We start from the raw sequence: 15115 nt of genomic DNA on the forward strand, positions 1-15115 counted from the left end.
CCCCTATATATTGACTGTGGTATCTTATGTGCCCCCCCTATATATTGTTCCTAGAGTCGCCACTGCTCATCCTTACTATCATTGTGATGAAATTATTACTTTCACAGCAGACCCTTGCTGCTATTTTACCTTTGTAACCCAGAAAATCTTCGTCTGCATGGCTCTCTAAAATTAGTTTCGCTTTTGAAAGCTTAAAATAGTTTGCAGTAGCAAAATGTGCCACTTGGATAACATCCATCACCCTCACATTGCTATGTGTTTCTAATCCCAAATGTGAACAGTCAACCTAAATAATAAATAATAGAGAGCTGCCATATAAATTACATTTAACATAATTGAAACTTTCACACGTCGACTCTATCGATCGGGAAGTGAGCAAACACATGCTGTCGCTCGCTTACGTCCTGATCCTCTCTCTGCAGAGGGGAGACTGGCAGTCACCGCTCCCCACAGGGATTCCACCCCCTCCCTTCTCCGATCCTTCAGCGCTGATTGGAGGAACGGACGGGGAAGGGGCGGGCACAGCTGGCTCTGCCTCTAGATAGGCAGAGCCCGCTGTCAATCAGCCAGCTCGGTGGATCTCCACAGTATTGTCGAATCTGTCCCGGCTACAGCGCTCTCAGCAATAGCCCGCTAAATACTGAGCTTTGGGTCACGGGAGGACATTAGTATATGTGCTCTCGTAACCCTAAAGAGAACTTTGGGATAAAAAGGCTACTTAATAGTTCTCTTTTAATTGTTATTTATTGCATTACAAGGACTGCTGATGAACTGTGGATCTTTGGCAGACTTAATGGATTAGAGTGGGAAGAATTTCTTATGGTAAACCTGTGGACAAAAGAAAATAGTAAAATGAAACTAATGTTTCCGTAAAGTCACCTCCGGGTGCTTACAAATTATTTTTAACTTATTGCAGAACACACAGTCTGGTGCATTCTGATGTGCAAATAACAACCAGCTCCGGTGATCGCCAGCTCCAACCCAAGCTCCTGCATATCATGATGATAGAAGACAAATAATGAGGAGTCAGAAGGGGTGACTCAGAGCTAGTGATCACAGTAGCTGATTGCTATTTGCATATTAGAGCTCCCTTTTTTTCAGGTCTTGGAGTTCTGTGCACGAATATGAAACAGACATACAGGCACCTAGAGGTAAGCTCACAAGACAAACAGAGGATGCTCTACCTCCTTCTTCCAATGCAGCTTCATGGAACACCAGTGCACAACCAAGGTTTCCCCCTGTCATTCATCATAAACAGTAGAAAAGAAGACTTTTACAATTTACAAATCAAAAAACATAAAAGGAATAGTAGAACAACAGGATCATGAAACATAAGGTAAGGAGACAGGGCCGACCAGCAATTATTAAAGTACAGTTGGTTACAAGTATCCTGTCAATTGAATCTGCTCATCCATTACTGTTAGAGGCAAAACTCATTGGGCTAAGATTCGGCTACATCACAATAATTAACAGGCCTTAGCTGGAAAGGAGTGAAATTCAATATGCGAGGGCACCCAACCAAGAAGCCATGACAGGACGGGGTGCACCAAGCCATTGGGTGGCAAAAAAAAAAAGCATGAAAAGGGTGGAGATGAAAAGGGGCCAAAAGGTGAAGAGGTGAAGGACAAAGAAGAGGGAAGTAGAAGTCCAAGAGAAAAGAAAAAGAGGAGGGGATGTGGAGAAGAAGAAGTACGGGGAGGTAAGGCTGGCAAGGAAAGGGAAAAAATGAAATGGAGGGGGATAGAGGATATAGGAGGGGTAAGGAAGAAGGGGGGAAGAGGTCCCAAGGGGCCCCCAAGGTATGTGTATTGGTAAACAAGTGAGGGTCAGACCAGATAATCGGCGTGAGGGTGTCTGCTGTTATCTGTCAAAACTATTACCAGAGAGTGGAGAAGAAGGCGTTTAAGAAGCTCTAGCCCAGTGGTCTCAAAGTACTGGCCTGCCGGCCAATTGCGGCCCGAGAGCCGGTACTATGTGGCCCGCAGCCGGCTCACAAGTCAGGTACGCGGTCACGGACCGCGTATCAGACTTGTGGGAGCAGCTACATGGTCTGCATTTCTGTTGAATGCAGACCGCATAGCTACTTCTGTGCCGGCACTCGGATTGATTAGTGAGGTCTTAGTGAGGAGGGAAGATTAGGCATTCCTGCTGCAGGAAAACGCAAGTTCCTGGCGCAGGAATCCCTATCACACCTAAACCTACAGATATGAATAGGGCCTTATTGTGTGTGTGTATTAATGTCTGTAGTACCATAATGGATATAGTTACATTTTATTTGAAAGAATGACATTTGGTGAGCGTCCCCCATGGGAGAAAAAAATGTGTAGAGTGGCCCCTGAGTGAATTGAGTTTGAGACCCCTCCTGTAGCCCCAGGATAGGAGTCCACATTCCCAGAGCACATATATATGACATAGGTATCAGAGTCTTTAAATAGTACCCATTTGGTCCAGGTGTGCAAGTATTTGTTCACGTTATCTTTACTAATATGGACTAACGCTGGGAATATTAGGTGATTTCCACCTGGGGATCTGCACTTTTGGCCGTGCTGAGTAAGTGTAGGGTAGGTGGTCTTCTGTAAGAGGAGTGGTAAAAGTCTGAAAGGTGTAGAAGGAAATCAGGTCAATGAATCTATTCACTGCTTCATAAAATGTGACTCTCCGTGGGCAGGACCACCAGATGTGCATGAAGGAACCTACAGCACCATGACAATGCCAGCAGGTATCCATAATGTCTGGCAAAAATGTATGAAGATGAAGACCTTTTTAACATTTTACAACATTTTTAATAAGACTGCTTATTTTTTAGATTTATAAGAAGATTACATGCGCATGCCATCTTTTTTAATAATGCAATTCTGCGCTGTTTTAATACAAAATGTGAGCCTGGAATGTTGTTTGTATCTGCTAGGACACAGAATGACAGTGACAAGGAACAAAGGGATACTGATCGGAGATACCGGGATAAAGAACAAGAACGGCAAAGGTATCATCGCATGGATGATAGCAGAAAGCCAAGGAGCCATTATGAGTTTGACAAGTATCTGAGGAGGAACGAAGAGGACCAGAAATGGGGAAAGGGGTACAACCAAGACCGTGTCAAGAAAGGAAGCCACAACAACAGTTATACAGCGGAGGCAGTAGACAAATTGGGTAAAGAGGACAAGTGTGATGACATGGCATCCAAAAAGGAGCGCATAAGAAATAAGGTTCTTTTATTCTTTTAGGATCATTTCTCATTTGCCAAAATGCCCCGATAAAAATTACTGTTCTTTATGCGTTTACAAGAAAAAGGCATAAAGAAGCACATTAGATAAACTGTATACAAAACACAATGGGGGGGATTTATCAAAACTGGAGCAGATTTGCACTGCAGCCAATCAGCATATCTCTCTCATTTTCAAATCTCACCTGAGCAAATTGTAGAGAGATGCTGATTGGTTGCCATAGGCAACTGCTCCAGATTCTGTTTGCTCCAGTTTTGATAAATCTCCCTCAATGTATTTACTTCATATAATCTTTTTCCAAGTAGCATCTTCTCTGGATGTTGGTACTGTTATTTTTAATTGTGATTGATATTGCCAAACACAATCAGCATAGTGATACTTGTGCATCAAAGCTCTATCCTGCCATTGTAAGCAAATTATCTTAACCTGTACATTATTTGTAAGTGACCAGAATGTCCAGTCAAGAGAATACATGCAGAATGATGAACTATAGCACTTGAACTATAGCACTTTTGACGTTGAATACGTGCCCACAGTTTACAACTACTAGTGAGCCCCAGGACACAGTAAAAAGGTATTAATTCTGCAGTGTGACAGAGCCTGAAACTCTGTCGGGGAGATCTTCCAGCACAGTCTCTAAGAGATTTGAAGAAGAGCCAGTATATGACTCACCATTGTGACAGAGAAAGTACATCTAGAAGTCATTATAGAAGCATTTATTTAAAGTTAATCTAAAGCCATTCTTTAAAAATGTTGTATAGAATAAATAGAGAATGATTTAACCCCTGTCCAGTTTTTATTTTCTTTCTATTCTGCTCTAGTGAGGAGATTTGCCTTCTTTTTTTGTACAGAAGAGTAAGTGAGAGGAAATCTCTAATTTAAGTGATAAGTGTCCCCACTAGAAGACTTCCCATCTATTCCTCCTCTGTTGCACCCTGAAATGTTGGATCTTTCGTTTCTTTCAGCCTCTGTCACAATGATCACCGGGACAAATAGAAAGGGTGAATCTTCCCAGCGGGTACACAGCAAAATTAAAACCTGACTGGGGCTCTATCCCTTCCATACTCTAGCCAAAAGCTACAAAAAGACGCACTTTATCGTTTTATCATTCATGTTACAACTTAGTACCAATCACCAGCTATGCCTTCCTTATCAGCTGTAAAATATCACTGCAACAACAAACTGTAGTGTACCACATAATCAGTCACAAATGGGCTTAGGTAAGAATCTGAATATTCGGTCTGTATTATAATTGTGCATTTAGAAAAAAGAAGAAAAAAAAGTATATTTCAGCCTTGTTTTGTCTGAGTCAGGCATCAGAGGTCACCTAAATTTGGATGGTTGGTACCCTACTTATTGACAAATCTTTAACACTGCCTCTCGATTCTTGTGTGTGCATACCAGAATAAAACACAGAGCCCTGCAGTTGTTTCCATCCCTCTTAGCCATGAATATTTGTTATTTGGCACTTATCCTTTTTTGTGTAGGGAGACTTTGAAGCTGATTTACTAAAGGAGTGTGGGAGCTCGGATAGTTGACAGGGCAGCAAATATCAGACCTCGGCTTCCCGACTACTCCCAAGTAAAAAATTTCAGTAAAGTTAAATCGGGGCTCATATAAGTATTTCATAAACTGGCCTGCAGAATTATCATTTTAAAATGTATGTAATCTCTAAACAGTTAATTCTACTTGTTTGCTCCATTTTGGTCTATTAAATATATTATTGAACACATTTTATTATATCTGTACGATAAGTGTACAAAAAACACTAGTTATTCCTGCTATACATTTTGGGAGCTTATAACTTCCTGTGTTCTCTATCTGTGCTACACTGGTAATAGGTAGCATTGTTCCCAGCTATCTGTGGACTACAAAACACCATGCTACTGTGCTATGGAGTTAAGGAGACAGGAAGGTGTTCTGTAATCCTGACACAAGTCCTATCCTAGGATGACAACACTGCTCCTCCATAGATGCCGTACAGTGAGTGTTGTCACCCTAGGAAAGGAAAGGAAAAGAAAGCCTGAAAGCCTGATGAATTATTTTCATCTGCCTGTAGGATCAGCAGATGAAAATAATGAGGAAAAATCCTGAATAAAACTAAAGCAGCCACCACATATAGTTACATTTGTGTTGTCAGCTTTAGATACATCCAATAAATTGAGTATTGAGATTCTTGTACATGTTTGGTAAATACTGCTTCTCTTGAAAGCATAAACACTATGGGGAGAATGTACCAAAACTTGAGCAGACAAAAACTAGAGCAGCCGTGCATGGCAACCAATCAGCTTCTCTCTTCAGTTTATTCAGTTAAGATTTGAAAATTAAAAAGAGAAGCCGATTGGTTGCCATGCACAGCTGCTCCAGTTTGTATCTGCTCCAGTTTTGATAAATTCCCTTCTCTGTATGCTCAGCATTGTATCCCAGCATTATTGCAGCAAGATGATGGCTTTAATGGCTGAAAATCATACTAGTGATTGCGTTCCCTTGTTAAAATAAATATCTAGGTATTTAAGAGTGAGTCCAGTTTCTGTTGCTCATTTATAATTGTTTGTTGTTAGTAGTAGTCATGAACCCTAGTTTAATATTTCTGGAACACTAATGTTGTGGTCGGTCTTTAAAAAAGTCACAATTACAATTTATAGTATACAGCTAGCTGAGTTCCATTACATTGCATGACATTAAAGATGAGTAGTTTGTGTTAAATGTATATATAGGACCAGTACGCCATTCTGTAATGAATATACAATGATATCAATCTACATACTAAATACACTTTCCTGTGTGATTACACTAGTTGTTGTAGTGACTACCTCTGGCTAATTGGTGAAATGTGTCCAACTAACTTCAACAGAAAATAAAAAACATCTCACTAATTATGTGGCCCCAAATGCACGAAAATTGGCCTTGATGACTCCATGGTGCACTTGGCATTCAGGAGCACATGAATGCATATAAATCATTTACAGGGTTATTCACAAAGGGGTGAAGAGTCTGGAGAAGGCAGGAGAAGTGAACAATCTAGGACAATATAGCTGATTTGGAAAACTTCTCCAATTCAGCTCACTTTCCAGTTCACCTATGTTGTCCTAGATTGTTCACTTCTCCTGCCATCTCCAAACTCTTCACCCTTTGTGAATAACCCTGTTAGTGACCATTGAAACTGCACTGCAAAATAAATGCACAGGAAAATTTAGTGTAAACATAACACCGGGACCCAGACTCAGGGTGTCTCCTAAAAGAATATACAATTAACTTTTCTCTCATAAAAACTGCTTGTGGCTGTACCACAGTATTGTATTAGTTTCATTTTGATTGCAATATATATCATTTCATATAGCAAAAAAGCTTAACACGGTATGTAAGAATGCAGAGGAAGCTCACTGCTCAATCCCACATCCTGCTCCATCACCCAGGTGCACTGCAGGTGATGGTCGGGAGCTGTTCACGCTCCGTAGTATTACCATCCAAAGAAATGCCAAAAACACTGCTAGTTCACCATGTAGTTTATTCCATCTATCAGCCAGCATGGTAAGCACCCCGCCTAGTAGTCGCCCACCTTCACAACTAAGCCCTTTGAGGGTGAAGCACATTAGAGTGGGCGACTAATAGGCAGAGACCATACCATGTTGACTGTTGGATGGAATAAACTACGTGTATGGTGAACTAGCAGTGTGTAGGATTTCTTTGGACAGTAAGGCTAAACACAAAGTACAATGGCGTAAGCAATATATTAGCACAAATACACTGAATACCGTGACAATGCCCTTAATGTCTACTAGGATCTTATTGATCTGTTTAAAAATAAAGTGACTTGACAATAGGAGACCCTGTTAGAGCAGGTAAAAGTGTAGCTGACCATATATTGTGATCCTCCAATGCCTCCAGCCTGGAATCTGATAATGCTGAACTAAAAATAGGGGTTGTTTGTTGAGCTCAACTATATTTCCACTCAACATAACAATCCCTACTTGAATGTCAGCCTGTTTCCCTGTGTTAGTACAAACACTGTTTGAGTAATGATTTCAAAACTGTAAAGCTCCCATGTACAATGTGTTTGTAGTTCTTTGCATCATGGAGTAGTAACATTTTTTGTGATCTACATTTTATTTCCACGGAATTCTCCATCAAACCGTGGCATCTAGTGTCAACTAACCTGACAATTCAGGGTATCTAGCAGTAGACGTTCTATGGTATATTGTATTTCAGAAACTGCCATGTTTTATGTCATCTTCATTCTGTTAACAGCTGGTTGTGGCTTACCTTGCGCAGGATCGCCCGGCCATGCAGCTGTACCAACCAGGAGCTCGCAGTCGCATAACTACAGGATTTACAAGTAAATATGTAGAAGAGGCTTCTTACAGAAAGAATGATGCAGACAATATATCAGGACGAAGCTCAGAGAAGAGTGAAGGTGCTGGGTAAAACATATATGCAGAGAAGAAATTACTGTGTTCAAGTGCTCTGTCCTATATAAGACAGTGGGGGCCTTAAACTATGGACTACTCAAGCTTAAGCCAAACCGCATCTTGCCTGCCTCATTCTTTCCGGGGAAAGGAAAGTGGAATATTATTCCTTACAGAGTTTTGTTCACCCTCTTAGTGCCAAAGAGCTCCTAATAAATTTTACAACATCCACCATGTGAAGTCCGGTGTTCTTTTCAGGGGTTAAGATTCTCATTTGTAACTTATTTTATTTCAACATCATTTCTGGCTATATTGCCTAATTATTCATAAAGTACAGTTCATGGAAACGATGGCTTTTATGGATTAGGGCTTGTGGACCAAGAATAAAGTATAATCAGACAGGTTATGATGAGGTGGGCTTAAAGGAACCAAATAGCACTCCACTGAGCCATTGGGAAGAACAGCAATTTTAAAGTGTATGTTTGGGGAATAAAACATAGTCGTTACATCTCTGGAATACATGTGTATTTTCCAGTTTTGTATCCCTTTAAAAGCACTTTATAGAAGAATGCCTGTTGATCTGCCATAAATGCAGTATGCTCCTAACTTTCAGTTTGAGCTACATCATTTCTGCCCAGATCTCCTTTCTGCACTACAGAACACCTCCCCGTCTGCTCATCTTCATAATATAAGGTGTTCTGGAGTCCAGAAGTGAGATCAAGACTGACAACACTGCTTGTGATACCAGTGCAGCAGGGGCAGATGGCCAGTCACAGAGATGGTCAACATCCATGCTGAATTGCAGTAATCATAAAAAAAAACAGTCTTCAGACCAATCCCTGTGTCCACATGGCACTCAATAGATGGGCCTCAACTTTTCTCTAAACTGAGACACCACATTGAGTACAACTTAAACTGACCGTAGAGGCTCTGGCAATCGACAATCTAGTGACAAGGAATGTGGCTTAGCTTATATCCCATCTGGCTAAATATACCCTAATAAAAGCATCTTTTGTAAAGTAGTCCTGAAAGTCTAATAGAAAACTCATGCTGTGAGCAGTTTTAAAGAGAATAGTGTTGTGGAATTTCATGATCAAAGTTGATTTCTCCAAGCATGCAGAAACCTTCCAACACACACACACTCTACCACACTCGCAGCTGAGCTCTCTCACATGTCTTGTTGGAGCATCTGGCTCTGCTTTTGTTTATCCGGCCGTCCTGAGCTATTAGTGCCTTTCTGTCGGTGAGCTCTATACATTGGCTTCTCCCTGCAGCTGCCTCTGCTTTTGCTCATACTGAACCCTCTCTGTGCCGCTGCCCAGGAAGAAGAGGCACCCGGTCCCTATACAGCTTGTGGGATGAACTGGAAAGAAGTGAAAAAAAGCGCTGGACCTGCAAGGTTTGTCTTGTTGGTGTGACAGGCCCATTAGGTTGAAATAGAGTTGGTATAGGTGATCTGACTACCAAACATGCAGCTTCTACATTCCCGAGGATCACCACTGTCTACTTCATTTGTGGTGTCAAATTGCAGGATTGTGAATTGAAGTGCCACACTTTATTTAATAGTCCAGACACATCTTTATTCAATGTAGGGTTGAGGGGACAGTATAGGAATAGCCAATGCATTTCACATCTAAATCAACCACTTTCTACAATTTCTAAAACAAACATTTAAAATTCCCATGACCCATGCCAACAGGAAAAATCAGGGTGTAAGATGGTCAAAGGTATCATAATAAAACCTAAAAAATACATGCCTATAACAGGAATAACCCCTGTAAGTCTGGGGCTTTCATACCTCCCTTTTCTGTTGCATTCACTTGCTTGGCTCTGTAGGCATTGTGTTATTATTACTCACCTGATCCTCAGTCCCGCAGTGGTCAGCGCTCTCCCCTTCTGCTCTGGCTATGTTCCTCGGTGTCCTCACATCTAAGGCAGGTCAATGGGCCTGCATAAGACATGATGACCTCAGTGGTCCTTAGGCCGCCAGAGCCCAGGAAAGAAGAAGATATGGGGACTAGTCTGGCAGCCCGGAGGGAGCAGGAGGCTGGAGCCCTGTAAGACAATAGGGAAACACACTGCTACTGTCTGTTTACTCAGGTCAACTGCCCACCTCTGGAAAAGCCTCTCATCTGCCCTCAGTTTAACATATTTAATATGAATATTAATATATTAACAGTGATCATATAGTGGATTTTACATAGGACATTAAAATATAAAAGTAAAGCAAAACCTTTGTTCACCTTTACTTCTCTTCTGGGTCACAAGAGTATATTTACTAATGAACTCCTGTGACCCAAAGTGAGCATATAGTGAGCTAATGCAGATCTCATTGTTGGCAGTTGATGTTGGGGTGTAAACTGTGTGTGCTGAAGTGCAGTTATTTGTCATTTCCATTTTTTCCTAATTGCAATAAATCAGCAAAAAGGACTGTAGCAGACAATTATATATCTGTGCTCTAGTAATGTAAATATTGGTACAGAATCAAAAGGCAGTCACTTAGTAGTTCAGAAACCCACTAACGGGGGAAGCCAAGACACATTACCCGCAGTATATCATTACAAAGGCTGATAATTTGCAATACTTTTTCCACCTTAATATTTCATTTCAGCTTGTAATCCCAGACTAACAATATTTTTAGATTGGCCTGAATGGCTAGCCTGCATATTCCTGTTGAGCCAAACAAACAAATAGCAGTGTACAATAGCACTCCAACAGGGGGAAAATTAGCTTTCAGTGACCACATTACAAATGTCAAACTTGAGGTGAGGTGACTCCTCTACCTCTTCATATATACTCATAATGGCCATAATGGCATAGGTAAGCAGCCTTCTATTTGTATAGTTTCCTAAGCTACACTTACACACATATACAACATTTTGCAGTATTAACAGTAGCATCGCTTGGTCTTCTAAAACAAAGTGTTCCTTCTTCTACGCATCCAGACTGGACGTCCAATTTTCGGATTCGCTTTGCTTGTCTTCACTGAAACTGAACCGCCTTTCCTTCCTACAGCATTGATATTTATCTCCGGCTTTGGTTTGATTTTTTCCCAGAATTCCTCGCTGCCGCATAGCTGCATTAGAAATGTGTATGCAAACAATAACCATTGTGCAAGGATCCAAACAGTGTATTAAATTAATATAAACATAATGCTAATTAAAAAAGCGTCATTGTTACTGCAAGTAGATATAATGAATTAAGAACAGCATAAATAAAACATTTAATAATAAAATACAATTTTATGATATGTGAAAGTGAATTGCATTAAGTTGTATTAATATCAACACTTATTCTGCTCATAGCAACATCCTGAAAACAAAGGGGTTGTTGCATTTTAACTAGAGAAAATAAAATGAGCACACAATTGATGCTGTTGCAGATAGCAACCAATCAGGTTTCACCTTTGAGCTTATGGAAAATGTAAGCAACATTTTGATTGGTTGACATTGTCAATCTGTTCAACTAATTTTTTTTTCTCTAGTTTTAATGCATCAGCTCCACATTTCTATCCCTACTAAATATGTAGATATGCAAAATCAAATAAAATCACACGTACTACATGTATAGGTTAGGGTGTGCTTTAATAGGAAAGATTTCTCTCCCTCGAGAAATGGAAAGCAACAGCTGCTGGAGGGAAGTTTGACAATTGGAGCTGTGTGGTGACCTTGAATGGAGTGATGCTGTGATAAGGAGAGCAGTGGACACTTTTTGCTCTGAAAGGAGGAGGATATTTTACTATCAGTGTTCCCTAGCCCTGGGGGAAAATGGTACTGGGACAGTTAAATGCGGAAAGGTGGCTTTGTGAGGAAGAAAGCTTGGGAGTAAAAGGTAACTAATGAAAGTTAGCTCATAACATAAAACAGGACTTTCCGTGCCCCAGACATACACACAGATGGTGCTCACATTGGCAAGTAATTTGAGTCTTGAAAAAGAGAGCTAAAAAAAAGAGGAGCAGTAAGTAGCCCACCTCCTGCAAAAGTGTATTAATGGACTTTGAGTCCATTGAAAATGTTAAAGCCCATCTCCAGGATACTGTTACATATCATTTATTTTGTGATATAACAAAACTTTTTAAATGCAGCCACAATACAGTGGTCAGCCTTTTGCCATCCAGTACTGGTCTATGTGTGACAGATGGCCATGGGGATATTAAACTGAGGCATGGACTGATGTGAATAGATCTATGTAACTGTGGCATAGTATGTTGGTTTTGGTAAATTAACCTTAAGGATACTAAAAGCACCAAAAAATACACTGCTTGGAAAAAGCCTTTTATTAATCTATTTCTCATAGAATGTAAAACAAATCCCTTAACTGTACTGCTTTTTTTCCAGTATGGGTTTTTAAGTTGTTCTAGTACTTTTGCTGGTAGGAGTGCCAGGCCTACCTCTAGGTAGGAAACATTTTGGATCCTGCAATGGGGGAAAACTGATGGCTGCAGATTACACTGTTACTGTTACTTGGCCAGTGTAACCTTTGGAGTTGGGCTGCGACTGTGACAGCTGGATCCCACTCTAAGTTTTTAGTGCACTGGCAGGGACTCCTGATTTACAGAGCAAGACCTGGCTGTCAAACTAACAGCCCAGCCCCTCAGATAACTGTGAGAAAGGAGCACAGACAGCGGCTACTGATACACAGAGGTGGATGAGCAGTCAACCTGAAAGCGGAGCCCACAGACCATGTAATCTGCTGGGCTCCGATGTCAGTTTGACTGCACTGATGGTTACCCAATATGACTGCAAAGGATCTTCAAATTTATCTAAAAGACTGTTTAGGTAAGTTGCGTGGGCCTTCTGTCTTTAGCATAGTTGCAACTTTTACTGGATTGCATTAGAAGTTTATTTAATAATTCCTTTACATCCGTAGGGCTATTCCAAATGAATGCATCTATTGGTAGGCTTTGAGGAATAAAGGAAAACACAATATAAATCCCATCAATATCACTGTGTACATAGTTATTGCAGCAGGGTTTTCAATGCTCTGAACCTGTTATCAGTTTATTAAACAAAACATATTGTGGATCTTGAGGGACCCTGTGACCTGTGACTCTATAGATAAGAGCAAAAAAGAGCGAGTTTTTGGACAGAGCCACCAAGTAAGAAACATAGTACCTTGAAGTTCATCCCCATAAACACTGGGAAGATGCCCCTGGGAACATGGATGCCAGTCAGCCGGCACCAAGAACCATCAGGAAAGCACCGTTAAATTTGCTTCCATCAGGGAAAGATTGATCACAGCTGTGGAGGCCCGAGAGCTACGCCTGTGTCAACATTCTAATGAGAAAGTAACGCCTATATTAGACTCCCATGCCAACGTGTATGGTAATTAAGAAGAATAGTGGGTAAATTGTGGATATTCCCCCTCTCTGACATCTGGCTTCAAAACACCAACTCTCATATGAGGTGGGAGAATAAGAGGCTTTATCAGATGGCTCTATTGAAGAGAGGAAATTTGTTTAATGTGAAAAAAATCTGATTGTGGTAACTGTAAGCTCTTTGCAATAAGATAGAAACAGGGGTTTTCCTAGTTTAAAGTATTGGCAAATGCGGAATAGTCTCTTACTAAGGCGCCAGCGGAAAGCTTGTGATTGGGTGCCAGGCAAGAAGGCAAGATTGCCGACAATGTGTTTTTATCCAACCTATCCCATAAGGCTAGGGCAACAGAAAGTGTTGGGCAAGGATGGTTGACCTCTGTCTAGGGGATAGCCATTTCAATAAGTCTATAAGCATATGAGCAGCTGCCAGGGATTCCAAATCCATCCAATCAGGATTTTTTTCCAGGAATAAACGGCTGAAAACTGGGCTAAGTGTGTGGCTTGATAATATAAGAGCAAATTGGGAACTCCAAGACCTCCCATGTGTTTAGACCAATAGAGGACCTTTGGTCTTTGTTTCCTCCAGATAAATCTCAAAATCTTGGATTGGAATTTCTGAAGATCTACTCGGTTAACAGCAATTGGTAAAGCTCAGAAATAATATAACATTTTAGGCAACAGGGTCATTTTAACGGCATGTATTCTGCCTAGCCAAGAAAGCTTACAGAAGACTACCTGTCCAAGTCTGCTTTCCATTGCCAAAAAAAGGAAGATAATTAGATCAATATAGCTTAGCCAAGGAAGGCATGTGTTTGATCCCTAGATACAGAAGAGAGTCAGTTTGACAGGAGAAGGGCAAATAATTCTGAATCTTAACCATAGGTCCAAAAGGATGTTGATATTTAAGGCCGCAGATTTTGACTTGTTGATTGTCGATCCAGAAATAGCTGCAAATTCATCTGTGGATGTGTAGTACATTTGGAATAGAGGTTAAAGGGGAGGTCAGGAACAGCAAGAGATCTTCTGCAAATAATGCACATTTATGATCTCTCTCCACAATAAACACCTTTAACACTGCATTTAACATTTTCTCTAATTGCAATTGCAGGTGGTTCTATAATTAGGGCAAAGAGTAACGGAGATAATGGGCATACTTGTCTTGTTCCCTAACGGATCCTAAACGGTTTTGATGTGTATCCTTGCATCCGAATCACAGCCTGTGGGTAGAAGTAAAGGTTTTGCAAGATTTGAGAAACATTTGGGCCAAAGCCCCGAGTGTCAAGCCCCGTAAGGAGACAGAATCAAGAAACCTAGTTGAAAGGCTTCTGTAGGTCTATGGACAGTAAAATCCTCGCAATAAGAGCATGTGTATCCCAATTAGATTGCATTATGTTTGCTAGGATTTTTGTTAATGGCTTAAGATCATTATTAAGCAAAGATATCAGTCTATAATTTTCAACTTCACAAAGTTCTTTGTTGGGTTTATGGATAATACTAATAAACGATCTATTCATTTATGGATCCAAATGATCTCCTTTCTGCCGAGCGTTAAAAAGTCATTCAAGGTGAGGGATTAAAATGTCACTGAAGTTTTTATAACAAGAAGCTATCGGTCCATCCAGGTCAGGGGCTGAGAAGGACTTAGCCTGAATTACATGCTTGAGCTCCGCCGAGATAACTGGGGCTTCCAGTGGCTCCTGATGAGGTTGTGTCAATTTCGAAAAGTGGAGAGACCCTGGAGGAAATCCTGGAGAGCTAAGGGTGAGGGTTCAGTGGGAAGATCATACAACATCCCAAAGAATTCTTGGAATTCATAGAGTACCAATTTAGGATTAGAAGAGTATGCACTACTTGCAGTTCTTACTGTAGGAACTGTAACACAATGGTGTCTAGGAGTTAATTCAGTAGAGAGTAAAGTGCGTGTTGAGCTATTTTAATGGTCTTTTTTATTGAGCTATAAATAAAAATATGTATAATAATCCCACGCCAACACAATCTAAAAAGCTGCAATGCTATTAATCCACAGGATTCTATTTTTTTTTTGCATATTAAATGTTTATTGACATTTTTCAGTATGTGACAATAGACAAGGGAACAATATCAGACAAAGACACATCCAAACTACAGTTCAAATGCCAAAGAATAGCAAGGGGGGGCGGAAACAGGGG

At 40.6% G+C, this 15115-nt stretch overlaps 2 protein-coding genes across 5 annotated transcripts in view; one reads left to right on the plus strand and one right to left on the minus strand.

Annotated features, from left to right (window-relative positions):
- UPF3A (UPF3 regulator of nonsense transcripts homolog A (yeast)) overlaps positions 1-7851 on the plus strand; it is a 27312-nt gene extending 19461 nt beyond the window's left edge. The window contains exons 9-10 of one of the 4 annotated variants that reach the window (XM_018563160.1): positions 2909-3206; positions 7473-7851. In XM_018563160.1, the coding sequence (XP_018418662.1) occupies positions 2909-3206; positions 7473-7649 (475 nt within the window). In that variant the 3' untranslated portion in view covers positions 7650-7851. The remainder of the gene's footprint in view (positions 1-2908; positions 3207-7472) is intronic. The other 3 variants (XM_018563168.1, XM_018563176.1, XM_018563183.1) reach the window with 3 other exon arrangements.
- Positions 7852-10541: 2690 nt separating this feature from the next.
- Positions 10542-15115, minus strand: part of LOC108792218 (F-box only protein 36-like) — a 15071-nt gene continuing 10497 nt past the window's right edge. Inside the window, exon 4 of the mRNA XM_018562943.1 lies at positions 10542-10706. Coding sequence (XP_018418445.1) covers positions 10542-10706 — 165 coding nt within the window. The remainder of the gene's footprint in view (positions 10707-15115) is intronic.

The sequence above is a fragment of the Nanorana parkeri genome, unplaced genomic scaffold, assembly GCF_000935625.1.
Source record: "Nanorana parkeri isolate BGI_ZX_2015 unplaced genomic scaffold, ASM93562v1 scaffold21, whole genome shotgun sequence".
Taxonomy (NCBI): domain Eukaryota; kingdom Metazoa; phylum Chordata; class Amphibia; order Anura; family Dicroglossidae; genus Nanorana; species Nanorana parkeri.